The sequence below is a fragment of the Podarcis melisellensis genome (genome assembly GCF_964234715.1).
Source record: "Podarcis melisellensis genome assembly, chromosome: 2".
Classification (NCBI taxonomy): domain Eukaryota; kingdom Metazoa; phylum Chordata; class Lepidosauria; order Squamata; family Lacertidae; genus Podarcis; species Podarcis melisellensis.
In genome coordinates, this window is record NC_138529.1 from 78,838,479 (window position 1) to 78,855,798 (window position 17,320).

At 41.9% G+C, this 17,320-nt stretch overlaps 1 protein-coding gene and 1 long non-coding RNA gene across 4 annotated transcripts in view; one reads left to right on the forward strand and one right to left on the reverse strand.

The window, feature by feature from the left end:
• The window catches only part of LOC309362668, a 167,402-nt gene extending 159,943 nt beyond the window's left edge, over positions 1 to 7,459 (forward strand). Inside the window, exon 2 of the long non-coding RNA XR_014165065.1 lies at positions 7,084 to 7,459. This is a non-coding gene — a long non-coding RNA (uncharacterized lncRNA). The remainder of the gene's footprint in view (positions 1 to 7,083) is intronic.
• Positions 7,460 to 9,659: 2,200 nt separating this feature from the next.
• Positions 9,660 to 17,320, reverse strand: part of CARD19 (caspase recruitment domain family member 19) — a 31,903-nt gene continuing 24,242 nt past the window's right edge. Inside the window, exons 4-6 of one of the 3 annotated variants that reach the window (XM_081898362.1) lie at positions 14,576 to 14,635; positions 12,408 to 12,479; positions 9,660 to 10,428 (exon numbers count right to left, since the gene is read on the reverse strand). In XM_081898362.1, coding sequence (XP_081754488.1) covers positions 10,313 to 10,428; positions 12,408 to 12,479; positions 14,576 to 14,635 — 248 coding nt within the window. In that variant the 3' untranslated portion in view covers positions 9,660 to 10,312. The remainder of the gene's footprint in view (positions 10,429 to 12,407; positions 12,480 to 14,575; positions 14,636 to 17,320) is intronic. The other 2 variants (XR_014165043.1, XM_081898363.1) reach the window with 2 other exon arrangements.

Consider the following 17,320-nt stretch of genomic DNA (forward strand, 5'->3'; position numbering starts at 1 on the left):
CACAGGCTGCTCCCAGCTCTCATCTCTTAGTGATGCCATAATATGCAGTAGTGAATGTTTCCTACACAAAGACCGCTGGCCTAGTATAATCCCCAAACTTACCTTTATTTAAGCCAGCAATGGACTGGGCCCTGGAGCTGGCACAGAGCTGTGTTGCTTACCTCCCTATGCACACCTGGGAGAAGAACACAGTCAGGTGCCTGCATGCACCTGGAACCACTGAAGCAAGAATTGGGAAAGCTGGCAGTCGGACTACATCAGGTATAATAATAATAATAATAATAATAATAATAATAATAATAATAATAATAATAATAATTTATTATTTATACCCCGCCCATCTGGCTGAGTTTCCCCAGCCACTCTGGGCGGCTCCCAATCAGTGTTAAAAACAGTACAGCATTACATATTAAAAACTTCCCTGAACAGGGCTGCCTTAAGATGTCTTCTGAATGTCAGGTAATTCTTTATCTCTTTGACATCTGATGGGAGGGCATTCCACAGGGCGGGCGCCACTACCGAGAAGGCCCTCTGTCTGGTTCCCTGTAGCCTCACTTCTCGCAATGAGGGAACCGCCAGAAGGCCCTCGGCGCTGGATCTCAGTGTCCGGGCTGAACGATGGGGGTGGAGGCGCTCCTTCAGGTATACAGGACCGAGGCCGTTTAGGGCTTTAAAGGTCAACACCAACACTTTGAATCGTGCTCGGAAACGTACTGGGAGCCAGTGCAGATCTCTCAGAACCGGTGTTATGTGGTCCCGGCGGCCACTCCCAGTCACCAGTCTAGCTGCCGCATTCTGGATTAATTGCAGTTTCCGGGTCACCTTCAAAGGTAGCCCCACGTAGAGCGCGTTGCAGTAGTCCAAGCGTGAGATAACTATGGTATGGGGCTCCTGTGTCCCTCCAGATGTTGCTGACAGCTGCCATCATCCCTGGCCCTTGGCCATGCTGGCTGGGGCTGATGGGGTTGTAATTCAGCAACATCTGGAGGGCCAAAGATTCCCCACCTCTGGGCTAGGTAGTCGACAAAGCCCCTTCAGCCCTTGTGATTTCATATGGCGAAGGTGGCCAAGATTATAGGATTTGTTTCATAATCCCCACTTCCCGAACGAGCACTAAAGCAGCCGCAATAAGCTGCTGCTAACACTGCTAAGAAACCTCTCGTTTTACAGGAATCTGCACAGTAAGTGACTTAAGGGTTGTATTGTTTTGCTTCTCTTTACAACTTTTTTTTTGTTTAATCTGCTCTCTACATTATCGCTGTTTCCACATTTGCGCCATTCCTGCTCACTATGCCTGTCTCTCATGTTCCGTTTCCTTATATCTCCCCAGAATATCCCATTCAACGCCTCCCATTTCCTTTGCGTGGTCGTTTGAGCCTCATAAAACAAAATTCCAACTATGAAGAAACACGATTACCCAAAAGGAAGCACGTTTTTCTTGTCAGCACTTCCTGCCTCAGGGGTCAATGTCCTGGTTATGGGAGACGCCATTTAGCACTATCTCTTGACAACATGAAGTACACAAAAGTCACTATACATTTTCTTCTATTTAGTGCCAAGCTAAAACTGGCCTAAATTCTGCACACAAACCCCAGAAACATACATTTGTACATTGGTGACAGGGAGGAGGATGCTATGGCATACTGCAATTTAGGAGCAAAATCTACAAATCTTTTTTTAATGTTGTAAATTGTTTTAACATTTTTATCGATAATTGTAATATTTCTTGCATACCGCTTAGGGTTTTACCACAATTAGGCAGCATACATTACTTTAGTTAAATGCAATAAACATTTTTTGTTTAGGCCTTCTCGGTAGTGGCACCTGCCCCGTGGAACGCCCTCCGATCAGATGTCAAGGAAAACAAACAACTATCGTGACTTTTAGAAGTCATCTGAAGGCAACCCTGTTTAGGGAAGATTTTAATATCTAATGTTTTTCCATTTTTTATGTGCTGTAAGCCGGCCAGAGTAGCTGGGGAAACCCAGTCAGATGGGCAGGGTATAAATAAAAAATATTATTATGATTATGATTCAAAAACTGAGGTGTTGACCTGTTTCAAATGCTTTCACTCTTAATTTTATTTATTTTTCAAATGTTTTTAAAAAACAAATTTAGCATTTCTTGTAAACCGCTTAGAGATTTTGTGACAATCAAGTGGTATACAATTGTGCTAAATCACTAAATAAAAATATCAGATTACTCTTATATCCCATTTAAAGCCCGCATAAATAGGCATTTTTAGTTGGCATTTCAACACCACCAAAGAGCATTTTGGTGAATAGACTTTTTTTGTGGGGTGAGGGGTGGAATGCCACAGAAAAGGTAACACAAGTGAAATGGCAGCGGCCCTTACTTACTGCCAGCCACCTCATTTCAAGGGTGGAGAGCTTTAATAGTAAGGCAGGTTCAAATGGGAACAGATACCTCAATCTCAAGCTATTTAGGGCTTCATTGGTCAAATCGCCACAGTGAATTGTGCCTGGACACATAAAATGGATGTCAACGAAGCTCTTCTAAGTACTGGCAAGATACAAACTCTGTTGCCAGTACTACTTAACAGCTTCGCTACTGTGTCCTGAACGAAATGAAGTTTTGAAAAAAAGTCTTCAGAGACAGGGAAATGCCTTGCAATAATTTAGTCTAGATGTGGTGAGATCCTGTCTTGAAAGAAACAGGAAGCCTCAGCTGGCATAAAAGGTAAAGGTAAAAGGACCCCTGACCATTAGGTCCTGTCGCAGATGACTCTGGGGCTACGACGCTCATCTCGCTCTATAGGCCGAGGGAGCCGGCGTACAGCTTCCAGGTCATGTGGCCAGCATGACTAAGCTGCTTCTGGCGAACCAGAACAGCGCACGGAAACGCCGTTTACCTTCCCGCCGGAGTGGTACCTATTTATCTACTTGTACTTTGACGTGCTTTCGAACTGCTAGGTTGGCAGGAGCAGAGACCGAGCAACGTGAGCTCACCCCGTCGCGGGGATTTGAACTGCCAACCTTCTGATCGGCAAGCCCTAGGCTCTGTGGTTTTACACACAGCGCCAAACTCCCTAAAGGTATTACAGACCATGGAGAATACGCAAGAACCCATCTGTAAGGCTGATGTTTACTTAAGATGACTGGGTCTTCACCCATCCTTGTTCTCAATGAAATGTTGGGAGGGTGTTCAGTCCCCTTTGATGCTTGCCCCAATGCCGCTTACTCGCCTCCACTTCTTCCATTCAGCACATATGTGCTTCCAACCCCTGAGGTTGTTATCCTGCCACAATTCAACCACCTCCACCTTTGCCTGTCCCCCCCCCCTTTATTCCCTTCAAACTGACTAGGCTTTATTGTCATTCCAACAGTGGAGAATTATGGCTTGCATCCATTCTTGCAGATCTCTAGCTTAAACCCGACTCCCCAAAGTAAGTTTTAAATAAATACATAAATAAAGTAGTCAGCCCTGCTATCCAGCAATGCTAATAAATACAACATACTAAAAAGCAGATTCCAAAGAGAGATTATTTTCAAGATTGAATTGAGACATTTTTATTTTGCTTTTAACACAAATGTTCTTAAAGCCACACAACCATGTTCAGTCAACATTGCTTTTTTTAAAAAAAGAAAGAAGCATTTTATAGTGCACATTACACAAACTTGGTTTTTGTTTTCTTTCGCTCATACTGGCCATACACTTAAGAATGTCATTATCAGAAATAAGTAAAAATTCCAAAGTGTCAAATGCTTTGATTATTATTATTATTTTGAAATTTGTGCACACAGAGACCCAAAAAGCTGTATAAGTGCTATTTATATCTAAGGTTTCTTGTTTTTTTAAAAATAGACATAACCCTGGGATTCATTTTAAGAAATGGAATCTGAGCCCCAAATCAAGTCAAATACTGTAGGAGCCGCAGCAGATACCTGAGAGAATCAGAATCTGAGAGTGAAGATACTCATAACAGTGAGGCGTCCCTGAAAACTACACCACTGCATTCACTTAATTTATACTCAGTCCTCCTTAGGGTCCAGCTCAGGGGTGGATGGGGGAGAGGCTCTGCAAATTCCAAGCAGATGAGCCTGTGATGTCACACAATCATAGAATTTTAGTGTTAAAAGGGATCCTGAAGGTCATCTAGCCCAACCCGCTGCAATGCAGGAATCACAAGTAGATCATACATGATCACCTTCACCAAGAACACTCCCCAATCCCTATATTAAACATGAACAAATAATAGGTACCAGAAGGTTCACATGGTACTTTAATAATAAATAGAAAGTGAATAGCCTAGTTGGAGAAAATAAGAGGATCGAATATAAAGGCTGTGCCAGCATTTGATTTGCTGGCCTGCACACCTATCATTTCGCTGCAGAGACATCCTTGCAGAGCAACTGGAGAACTTGCTGTGAATTCTGTTTTTATGTTATGACTATCTTCACCACTAGCATATTTATTGATAGCAAAGACATGTTTACATCAGAGTAGTGCCCTTATTCAACCTGAATTGGTGCAAATCCAACTGCAGGCCTGCCATTTAAACATTATTCCCTTTGCATGTTCATCGTGCCAAACCATCTATTCATATGAGCTTCTCCAAGTCATCATATACAACCAGTATGTGCTGAGAATGTGAGTTGAACAACCCTTTGGGGAAGTTCAGCCAGGGCTGGTCTGAAAACGCCTTAGGCCAACAATTAAGAGTCTATACATGATTAATTCAGTTGAGTAACATTTACCACACCCACTTCCAATGCACTTAAAGAGAAGCTTTAGAACAATGTGGCAAATATGAGTGGAGAAATAAGCAGGTAAATAAATACTGCATGGTGAAGGGATGGTGTGAAGCTTCCTTAGATTTTTGAAACCCCCCACCTTAACACACCAATTTGGTTGTGTGAATTCATCTTCTAAAGCTCTTTACTGTCCTCTAAAGGATTTTGGTTAGAAGTTGTTGTTCTTCTCCTTTGGAAGCAAGTCAGTCGGGGAAACAATAGCCCAGCATTGTGAGGCACTTTGATTGTTACATTAATAGCAACACACAACATTTTGTACAGAGCACCGCTAGCGGTCAAATCACGACAGTAATCTAAAATTTAACCAGGGGCAATGCGATAAACAAAATGAGTTGGTTTGGACCCTGCCTTCATCCTGCTTGAATGCACACAAACACAAGTCAGTGGCAGTGCTCCTCCAGCAGCAACATGCAAGACACGGAAACTGTGCCAAGAACACAGAGCTGGCAAGCATTGCTGAGCAGCTATTCCACAGAGATTTGTCTTTGAAAGCAAAGGGTAGCTATATTCCAGGAGTACAAACCACAAACTGAGCAGAATAGAAACCTTGATGCTATAGGCAAGAAAGCCCTCCTAGGGTGGCCACTTGCTCAACATTTAAAAAAAAAAAGCATCACCAAAACAAGCCAGTTTGGCATAAAACTGGAGAGGGTGGGGTTTTTCTTCCCCAACAATGATGGAATAAATTAAGAAAGCTTTCGCCAAAATCAGTATTAGTCCGTAGTTATGACAAAACTACACAATCAGTACGTTTTAAGGTTGTCACTGACATCAGTGAGGCTCGATCTTGTCGTCTGGGCAACCCAGGAGCTCCATACCTAGTGCCCAGGCTTGCACCCAGGAGATGTCACTTCTAAGCTGCAATTGCAGTGGTTTGACTTCATGCACAGAGGCGCATTCCATTGTCTTGAGACAGACAGATGCCAACAACGACAAGCTTTTATGGAGCCCGGTCCACTTCATCAGATGCAAATGTTATCCTGAGTTACAGGAATATATACCGTATTTTTCGCTCTATAACACGCACCTGACCATAACACGCACGTAGTTTTTAGAGGAGGAAAATCCGTAGGCATGCCACCCATAGGCATTCCCTCCATAACACGCACAGACATTTCCCCTTACTTTCTAGGAGGAAAAAAGTGAGTGTTATGGTGCAAAAAATACGGTAATTGGGGCTGGTGGGGGGAAGACTTGATGAAATGAAATCCAGAAAGTATGGACCTTTCTGCTAGGTATCATTTCATCCAAAGATTGAACCATGCATTTTGGCATCTTACTTGCAAGTAGGCTATAGAAGCAACATGTTAAGTGAGCTTCTGTGTGACACAATGCATAAAGCACCCAGGCATTTCTATGTACATATACAACATCAAAATGCTTTATTCCCTGTCCCTGCAAGTAATGAGAAAGAGAAATCCAGAATTCTACCTGCTCTTTAACTCTTCTCGGTATTGCTCAGAGAGAGAAAATGCAATTTCTCTTTCTAGATGCTTCTAGCATAATGGCGTGAGTTGTTTACTTTGGAGCCGGTTGATATATTGGCCACATAGCCAGTGTGACACTTTAAAACTACTTTCAATCCTCGCTGGAGCCATAGCTTAACTTTCAAACCTGATTTATTTGTCTTTGACTTTGATACTAAAAGTAAACTTCGAAGCTGCTGGAGATTTCTAAGAATTCTTAGGTACACACTGCCCTGTCGCAGCCTCCATTACAGCATGTTCTGAAACATAAGTAAGTAATACCCTTTTTCTAAATAAATCCCCTGACTTAACTCCTAAGGTTCCACTGGTGGAAGAGTCCTGTAAGCAGCCATCTGCTCACAGAATAATCCTATTACAGTGGTGCCCCGCAAGACGAACGCCTCGCAAGACGAAAAACCCGCTAGACGAAAGGGTTTTCCGTTTTGGAGGCGCTTCGTAAAACGAATTCCCCTATGGGGTTGCTTCGCAAGACGAAAAAAATCTTGCATCCCCCCGCGGGTTTTTTTCGCTTTTTTCTTCCTTTTTTTAAGCCGCTAAGCCGCTTATCAGCTGTTCCGCTGATAAGCCGCTTAACAGCTGATCGCTGGAAGCCGCTTGACAGCTGTAGCGTTAATCCGCTAAGCTGTCAATGGGCTTGCTTCGCAAGACGAAAAAACCGCTATACGAAGAGCCTCACGGAACGGATTAATTTCGTCTTGCGAGGCACCACTGTAATTGAATGGGGGTGCAGTTTTCACTTATCTTCCTTTTTAACTGCAGCTCTTTTGTCCCTCAAATCTTCTGGGTCTCTTGGGAGCGACATGAGAAATGGAACAGGGAAGTTAAGTGAAAAATGCCATTCTGCCCCAGAAGCCTCCACAAGACCCCAGTTTCCCCCATGACTGCAAGAAGCTCTTTAGTTTCCAGATGGTCAAAATCTTTATTTCCAAAAGGTTAAGTGGACAATATCCTTTCCACACTAGGAATTAGATACTCCTATCTCAAAACTGTCGATTCTCTTTAAAAGGACTAAGGGCTAAGCACTTGACTCCTACTGCTGTGTATAATATGTGGCTGACGCCTCGATTTAATAGACATTATTTTGTAACTAAGACTCATTTATTTAATTGGAAAATCCAGGTAGCAATCAGAAACACAGCTCAGTTGACAGGTCTAATTCTTACTTTATAACATGGGGAGTATAGGAAGATTTTTTTTTTAATTCTTCCATAAAAGTTTGCCTAAATCCTAAGCAGTAATTGAACTGATGTTTCATTTTAAATTATATTTGCTAACATTAAATCCAAGTGCCTCTCTGTTGGCATATCTGAAATCTCTGTGCACCATCAATCCACACAGGAAATTCTAGAACAGGCATAGGCAAACTCGGCCCTCCAGACGTTTTGGGACTACAACTCCCATCATTCCTAGCTAACCGGACCAGTGGTCAGGGATGATGGGAATTGTAGTCCCAAAACATCTGGAGGGCCGAGTTTGCCTATGCCTTTCCTACAACATAAATCTGATGAAAGGAACATGTCTAACTAGAATTCCCCAACACAGACACAACGGTGCTTCTCTTAGCAAGCTAAGAACAAGACTGAATTAACAATCTAGTGTTTCTATACTGGTCTCTCTTGCTGTGTATGCAAAAAGCGGCGTGTAGTTTATTGCAAAGTAATTCACATACAGGTTGTGGTGCTCCTTCTCCCTCTCGTGGTGATTTTAGGAAATGCATGTAGATGAAGCTGCTGCTGCTGCTGCTGCTGCGGGGTGTGGTCTCAGCTGTTTTTGCTCAGTCTCTTTAGGTGGCCTTGACACCTTAAATCTGATATATCTGTAAGGCAAACCCTGAAAAGAGGCTACAGCTATAGCCATAAAGTCAAATGCCTGTTCAAGTTACACAACAGTGCAGATATCTCAAATGAAATAAAACAACACAAGTGAGGCTAAATTTTAAAAAACAAACAAACCCATCTATCCATCATAACCCTGATGATGTCATTTTAACTTTAAGGTCTGCTGAGCAATAGTGAAAATTGCTTAGTAAAAAGTTTTTTTGCACCTATGAATGGTGTTCTGATTTAATTTATACAAACAGCACGAAAAGCCTAATCCCACAGCCCCAGAGCTTCCTATGGCCATTCTCCAACTTCCCACATTTTATGGCCTCAATAATTACATTAATGAGTCTCAGACCCATCAGCTCCTCACAGCTCCTCTTGCACACCCATGAGGAAACCAGAAGCTTCCACTTTCATTCAAAACGATGGTTTATTGAAACAGGCAAACTTCAAACTGTTGCTTATGAAATTAAGCTGTACTGTATACTTAAACCATAGTAAAGATTAGCCAGTTCGTGTGAGAGGAAAAGGGTTAAGGGGGGGGGGAAGCACCCACATGCCTAAACATGTTCACATAGCACTAAACCATCGTTTAGCATTATGTCAGAATCTGGCCCTTAGCAAAATAAAAAACAATGAGGTGTCTACAATTCTATGATTGTGACACATTAAAGAAAAAAATGAATTTCTTAAGGCACAAGGTATCATAGGCTAGAGTCCATTTCATCCGATCATTAAATGGCCTCCAGTCCCAAAAAAGCCTATGCCATAAATAAACCTGTTAACGTGCCACAATACCTCTTACTGCTTTTGGTTCAACAGACTAACGTAACTACCCTTCTGGAAGTCGAACGAAAACAGTCCTTAGAAACCTACACAAAGAAGGTGGAACCTAGCAGGGAATCATTTAGGGAGGATGAGAGAATATTTGCATGTACACACACACACACACACACACACGTTTCAGACCACAAGTTATGCTTCAGTAATCTTTCTATTTCTGGCCAGCTCACTGGTTTTATATGAGTTTTCACAAACAATGAAATGGTGCTATAGAATAGGTGCACATTCCAGAGGCACCGATTAATTTGGGTCCCACCCAGCTTCAAAAAAGCATGGAGGGTGGCTTTGGTTTAGGGTTGTGGTGGTGCTTGTTGTTGATGTTGTCTTACTAGTAACACTGTTATAGGTATCATGAGGTACAAAAACAAAAGCTCTTAAAATGCACAATCCACCCTCCTCAAATTAACCTTGAACATATGCAGGTCAGGATTTTTGACCCTGCTAAATTTCTTCCCCCTCCCCTCCTACCTTAAACAGGGCACCTGGAATCTGGCCTAAGATAGGCAGTAAATATTGCACAGATGGACTAGCAAACAAAAAGGCAGGCGTTGTTTTTTGAATTCTTGCATACAAAGCACAGAAAGAACATGCAGTCTACCATTTAAAAGGAAGAAGAAGAAGAAGAAGAAGAAGAAGAAGAAGAAGAAGAAGAAGACGACGACGACAACAACGACAACCTCTATATCTTAATTTGTTTCAAGTGTTGCTCAAAAGTTAGCATTTTTTAAAAAAAGTTCCCTTGTCTGAAGCCACCTGAGTTTACTATTTGCACAGAGGATCTCCCACCATTGCTAATGGATCAACTGATGCACCAAGCATGATGTCTTCTGAGGGAACTTCAACCAGCAATAACACAAAGTTTACACTGATATTCAGTGGAATCCTTCTGTTTGTTCTCTGTGAAGCAGGGAAATGCAGAGGCCTTCTATGTGGATTTCATAGCTGTCTGGATAAAGATCTCCCGCCCCCCGCCAGCAGGTATTAGGGTTCAAACATTGAGCAAACGCTCTCTGTCCATCTTGGACAAGGAATCACTTTTTGGTAGGCTTCTAGACCAGAATAGAATACAAATACACAACATGGGAGGACTTTTAAGACTTTGCAATGACTCAGGGCACATGTTTAAAAGCTTCCATTAAAAATTATTATTTTTTAAAATTCAAGTGATAAATAGTTTAAGCTTGTACAAAAATAAAAACATCCACTCCCACAAGTAAAAGGCATATATAGCTGACCCTTTGAAAGCCCTTGGTAGCAGCAAATATACACTGCTGAAGCCACAGGTTAGTTATATCTTTGGTATAAGAAAATAGCATATCTTTTGACAATGTAGCTCTTCCACCGGCAGGAAAATTTCATGCTAGACTGGTGAGCCAGTTTATGCTTATTTGTTTCTTGGTGCGTCTTCCATGTACAACATACAAATATTCCTAACATGTCTTCCTATGATGATTGGAGAAAACCCCAGTATCTTCTTGGCTCCTCCTAGGACTTTTGAGTCTAGAATGAAACATGAACAGGGGAAGGGGATGGAAATGAGAAAAAAGCTGAAGTGAGTCAGATTTGCAGCCATAATGGGTTTTCTTTCCCACAAATGATATTTGACACACACATACAAAAAAACTTGTCGAAATTTTGGCCAAGGAGAATTGCTCTATTCTATGACTTGCAAATTATGTAACAGAAGAAATTGTGATTTGTAAAAAGAAGAGTTCTTCACCTAATTTTGAGTGACTGATTATTTTTGTCATGAATAAAATATTCATTCAAATCACTACTTCTGCTGAAGTCTACAATTAGCTATAAATCAACTCTGCAGCTTTGACAACCAAATTGTAGGGATAATAAAAAGTTTTCTGCATGTTTTATACCAGCCTGATGATTTTGTACTATGGAGTATCTTTCCCACTGGTCTTGCCTTGTCAGGTTTGGACCCCCAAAATGCTTCGTTTTCCATATTACCAAACTCATACAGAAAGCTTCCCAAGACTAGCAATACAGGATTAAGGAATCACTGCAAAAAAAGCCCAAATAATAAGTGGGTCACAGGGTTAAACAAAAAAGGAACACTTCTGTTTACAAAGCCACACACGGTAGAGCAGAGGTAGAAAGAAGAGGATTGGAAATTGCTGGTTGATCTCTGTGTAATCTGCAGTAGATCAACAAGGGTTTTTGTGACTCCAAACCACCCAATAATAGACAAAAACTAACACACACACCCCTCCCAAGATTAGGTTGCTGAAAAATAATAATTGTGGGGAGAAACCAGGACTGGGGATTTTATATGAAAGAACTTCCTCAGCTCAATTCTATCTAGCACTGATCACCAATGTAGTGATCCTTAGCATATGTCCACTTGGTTGAACCACTACGTAGCACCATTTCTGCTTCAGTTTATTAACCCTCATCCGTTCCCTCACTGACTGCAGACACTGGTCTAAGACTTACACAGCCTCAACTTATTCAGATGTTACAGAGAGGTAGAGCTGAGTGTCATCAGCATACCTGTGACACCCTGCCCCAAATAGCTTTCATGTAGGTGTTACATAGCATTAGGGACCAGATGGCACAACAGCACAACTTTCGGGGGCATGAAAGACAAGCACTGAATGTAACTATCTGAAAATAACCTGAGAGTTAGGATCAGAGCCAATGCAAATCAGTTTTTAAATACGTTTGTAAATCACCTTGAGATTCAGGTAAAAGGCAATCCATTAAATGTATGCATGTATGTATGTATGTATGTATGTATAACCCAGTGAAAGGTTAAATAAGATGAAGAGGTCCCCTCTCTCAATAATGATCATTCATCAGGGAAAGCAAGGCCGATTCAGTCCCCATCACCAAATCTGAACCCAGACTGGAATGGATCAAGATAATTGGTTTCATTCCAGAATACTTGCAACAGTTATGCCCCAAGTGTGTGTGGGGGGGGGGGTACTTGTTCTGGCAAACCAGAGTGGGACCTAGATGGGCTTTTTCAGAAATTGTCAGATCACCACCTCTTTCAAAATGTCCAGGGCCACAAAGATGTTTTGACCACATCCTGGATCCCCCTCCCAGCCATACCCCCTCAGCAAGCCAGGATGGGTAAGTGTCATCTGTTGGCTGTGTTGCTGTAGGCACCTTGTAGACACCATCAGGCTACATCAACTGAAACTGATCCCATGACACCACACTGGAGACTGCAGAGAATGCACATGTAGTGTCAAGGCATATGAAAAGAGTCATATGTTCCTCACCCAGTTTATATTTCTGACTTCCAGGCAGCTTATGAAGAACTTGTCAGTCTTGCCAAAATGTGTACCCATTAATGATATAGCTGGGGCCCCACACACCAGCCTTTTCTGGTGTGTTCTTTCATGATCCTGATGCAAGAACACTTCCAAAACATGTTTTATGCCAAGATAAACAGGCTAACAAGACAACTACTAAACCTATCCTCTCAGAAAGAAAGAAAAAACGCAAGAGTAATTTACCTGAGTTACAGCAATACATGTAGAAGGCTAATCCTGCGGCGATGCTGAAGCAGGCAAGGAAGAATGTAGGACCTAGAGAATAAAAAACCGACAGAGGAGGATTAAAATTATGTGTTCAAATTAATGGTTCATCAGTTATCATTGTTGTTACTGTGACTACAGTGATTCAGATGTAACTGGCACAATTATGTTTGCTTTGGGCTTCATCTACTATAATATATAATCACCATTTCCTGCAGCAATTATTTTTATTACAATTATTATTACCATTGTGAAGGCCTCTATTGCTTGTAGCCCACTTATTTTTCTTTTTTGAAAAATTAATCCTTATTAAAAACTTGCAGGGCAAGAGAAGAAATTTTAGGGTGGCATTTAATAGTGTCCTTGTATAAATGGAGCAGAATTCCACCTGAGAATTGGAATTTCCCCTTCCTCTTCTCCTGTGCACATCCCCAAAGTGCTCTGAAGGGTTGTGAGGAACCTCTGGGGAACAACCGGTGGGATGCAGTGAAAGGAGAGGAAGGAGAAATTCTGCCTGCTCATGCAACAATGGATATAACCCAGAAATTTTAATATCTTCTAGCGTTTAAAATTAAATCAGGCTTGTCATTAGCTACTTATGTGAATATAATAATTAAAACATTATTCAAGCAACCAAATGATTCCTACAGAAATACCACAGGGCTTCTCTATGATGACCAGAGGATAACTCAGTCAGTAGAGCACGAGATGCTTAATCTCAGAGTAATGGGTTTGAGCCCCACAGTGGGCAAAATATATCTGCATTGAAGGGGGTGGACTAGATTATCCTTGTGGTCCCTTCCAACTCTACCATCCTGTGTTTCTGTATTAAGTTGTTTCTCCCTCCCCCCCCCCCAGCCTCCCTTCTACCCTTAACTATGTGAGTTTTGTGTGCAACTACTATAAGGCAGTTAAACGCCTGCTCTAGTGGTAGAACAAAAAGGGCTTCTTCTCTCTTCCTAGCCTAAGAACCCCTAACATGCTATTTGGGTACAAATGAGCAGTCCCAGCGTTGCCCTCCACATGCTCAAAGGCACCCTTTGCACAGAAACTACATGTGTGCACCTTTCATTTCCCAGGGTCCTCGGCCATGCATACCTGAGCCTTCAGACATATGGGTGTGCACATGTAGGCTCTGTGAAAACAGCATCTCTGAATGTGTAGAGGTCAAGGCAGGGTCCATGGGCACAGTGCTGATTGTACCCAAAATTTAACTTTTTTTAAAAGGAGGTTTTAGAACAAGAGAGCCAAGAGCGTGCAGGTGATCACTGCACTCTGCTGTATTTCCACGATGCAACATTAAGCGTAACTGCATGCCTGGTGTCCCGCCCTGCCTTCTGGCTTTAAATGTGCACAATGAGGGCCAAAGGGAGGGAGCAAGAGCATTAGGAGGGCGGAACAGCTCGGCTGAGTGGAGCAGGCATCTTAAATATTATTTCCACTGCTGCCTTAAGCTTATCCACTGCACAGATCTGCAAACTCAGAAGCTCCACAAAACAAACTCAGCAGCTGTACCAAGAAAAATCATGGGTGTGGGTTAACATTAATACAGAGTCGCCAATTAAAGGTAGAAACTTACTGAAGCCTATGCAAATGTTTAAAAATGCCAACACAAATGTGATGTAAAAGGCTGTGCCCCACTGTAGTTAGTACTTTAGAGATCAAGGACACAGTTTTCCTGTGCATGCCGCAGTGAGATAAATGGGGTCAACAAGCTCTTGCACAATGCCTATTAATTGCAGTGGTGTCTAGATTGTTTCCTAAACACATCCCTAGAAAACTTTGGATTTTATATTACATAAAATGGGAAGGGGTTATGGGTTTTTCTTTGTTTTTGTTTTATTATGTATTTTGTATTTTTATGTTGTGAACTGCCCTGTGATCTTCGGATAAAGGACAGCAAGCAAATTTAATTAGTAACAACAATCATCATCAGTTTGAACAACCCAGAAATTACTACTGGGGAAAAAATCTTGATTATACGTGTATATCTTTCATTTATTAAAGCCAAAGCACATGCCCAGAGCAAACACACTTAGAATTAGCATCATGACATTCAATTGCAACATATATTTATATATTTTTTCCTTGTTAACCTTACTGTCCAATATTGATTTAGTCAACAATACTTTACACGCATTATTTACCCCTGTCATTTAGAATACATTTCTCCTTCTCAGGGTTTATCCCTGTGGAATCTGAGGTTTCTAGAAACAAAAGCAACACACCAAAGAGTTAGTGTAATATTCAGCGCAACACACGTCTGAAGCACGTCATGCACAGTGGGAGGAAAGCATGGACTACTTTTCAAAGTACCGCATTTACTCGAGCCTAATGCGCCATCAGATCTAATGTGCACCTCAATTTTCAGAACCTTGAAACAAAACAAAACAAAGTATTTGCTGGCGAATGTCAATGTGCCATTGAATCTAATGTGTGCCTTAATTTTCGCAACATATTTTCGCCAACAAAGATGAGCATTAGATTCGAGTAAATATGGTAATACAATAACACAACATAAAATGGCTGCTAATTCCCCCATCCCAACTTTATGTGACGTTAGTGTTCAAATTATGACAGGAGTGGGGGTGACCTTAATGTAAGGTTACCAGATTTTTTTCAATGACACTATTCTACTTTCTATTAAATATATGGATTTTGTCAGGGGACTGATTTGTAAATCCGGGGACTGTCCCTGGGAAACGGGGACATCTGGTAACCTTACCTTAATGACACCCGCAACCCATGCTCTCCCTGATTCCCTCCACTTTTAGCCAAATAATGCTGTTTTTGAAGGAGCAGCTAAGGGGGCGGTTGTAAAAGGCGCCCATGGGTCCTGCCCCCCCTCTAACTCACTTGAAACTGAACAACCCATTCTACCCCGTGGGAGCCCATTGCACACAGGCTTGTCTACCAAGGGACTCCTGCACAGCTGACATAGCACCCCTCTATGCGGCAGAGGAATACTGAAGACAGAGGAGTATTCTAGGGAGACACTCCATTCACATCAGATTCTGGGCAGGCTAAAAGTGCATCTAGATCACAACCAATATACCCCCTGTGGCTGTGCATTCTCGGGAAAGCTCAATAATGTCAGCTACTATTGATCTTCTCATTGGGTGATGAATCGCAGGGGTCTCTGAATCCTACTGGCATAATTAGGGCCATTGACATATGAACAAAAGGCAGTGGTAAAATATGTCAGCTTAAACATTTGTGTAGGTTGGTTTGCAAGCGTAGGGCCAAAGGCAACCAACTTATCATCTTTGTGTGTGTCATATACTGTACAAAGTTGGCGAATAAACAACATTTAAAAGTGGGGTGGTAGAGAACTTTCATGATAGGCCAAGTATTAAACCACCTATCTATTTTTTATTTCCACGCTAAATAAGTTTTAATTACAGGCAATGCCATTGTTTAAGCCAAGAATTGTTGTCTTCCAAGGTCACTCAAATCTTTGTGCTCCTTACAGTCAATTGACAACTTGTGGTATTTTCCAAGGACTTTTTCTCCTTAGTTGCACCTGCAGATCAACCTTCATGCTGCTCTCAGTAGAAGCACTGGAGTGCTGCGCACCAGCCTGCCACGTGGTTCCCACCCTGCCAATTTCTGAAAAACGCTTTCAAGCACACTTTTCAGCCAACATCAGGAACATCTGGTGAAGCAGGTTGCTTTGCACGACAAAGATTAATTTAGCTGCAATAAAGCGAGCGCTGATTTCTCATTCCACTTTCACCCAGCTCATGTGCAATGCAGACATCTCAAAAGTTTATGTGCACATCAAGTGTAGAAGATGCATAGCGGGATAAATGCCTGTGTTTAGAAGAATCTTGAGCAAACCTGTGTTTTTCATTTTCTCTCAAACTGTTAAGCATTTTCCTGGCACCATTTGATAATACACTGGTTTGAATGTAGCTGGAACGTGCAATTTGTGCATCTCTCAAACATTTGTTTAAACACCCGTCACTTTCCCCGTAAACTCCTCTTCCCTCCTACTTCTTTTCCCATGCATTTTCCCAGACCCAAGTTGGCCAGGTAAGCACGAGTCCGGAATGCTACAATACTAGCACGGGTAAAATGCAGTTATGAGTGTGCATGCGGAAATAGTAATAGAGGGAAAATGGCTGGTGGGAAGGGATCCAGTGTTCCTCAAACTTGGGTCTCCAGCTGTTGTTGGACTACAACTCCCATCATCCCTGACCACTGGTCTTGCTAGCTAGGGCTGATGGGAGCTGTAATCTAACAACAGCTGGAGACTCATGTTTGAGGAACACTGGACTTTGCAGTTGTGAATTGTCTCCTTCAAACTTGAAGGCATTTTGCAACTGGGATGAAGTCCTCTGCGGTTTCATTGCACACAGCTGCAGTGTAGCATATTGCTTGCTGGAAAGCATCATGCAAAAGGTTTATTTGACACAAGTGGAAAATGGCCTAGAACTCAAGTTTGGAATGAAGCTACTTCACCTTTAAACATAGCCAAAAGTATCTGTTGTGACTGCTCTTTTCACCTTCTTACTTGAACATGCTGCCCCTCAGCTTCAGATGGAATCAATTAATGTTTGTGTTCTCACAGAGGCTAAAGGTTTCCAGTACTACATGGTTTCTGAAAGTCAGAAAAGCAGAGTTCTGGAAAATATGCCGGCTTTTGAAGACAGTTAACTTCTGGCTAGTTCAGCAATGTGTAATTGGCACAAAGGCTATCGCTGAAGAAATATGCCCATTAGCTGTCAACCATGGTCTTCAATTTGCAAACTGGGTTGCTAATGTATTGAGTCAAAGATTCAGATTAGCTGACACCATCCAGTCCGTGATATATTTCTAATATGGGCCCTTGGTGCTAAATACATTGTCAGCTCCTGAATTAATCTTTCCCATGACACAAAGAAATATAT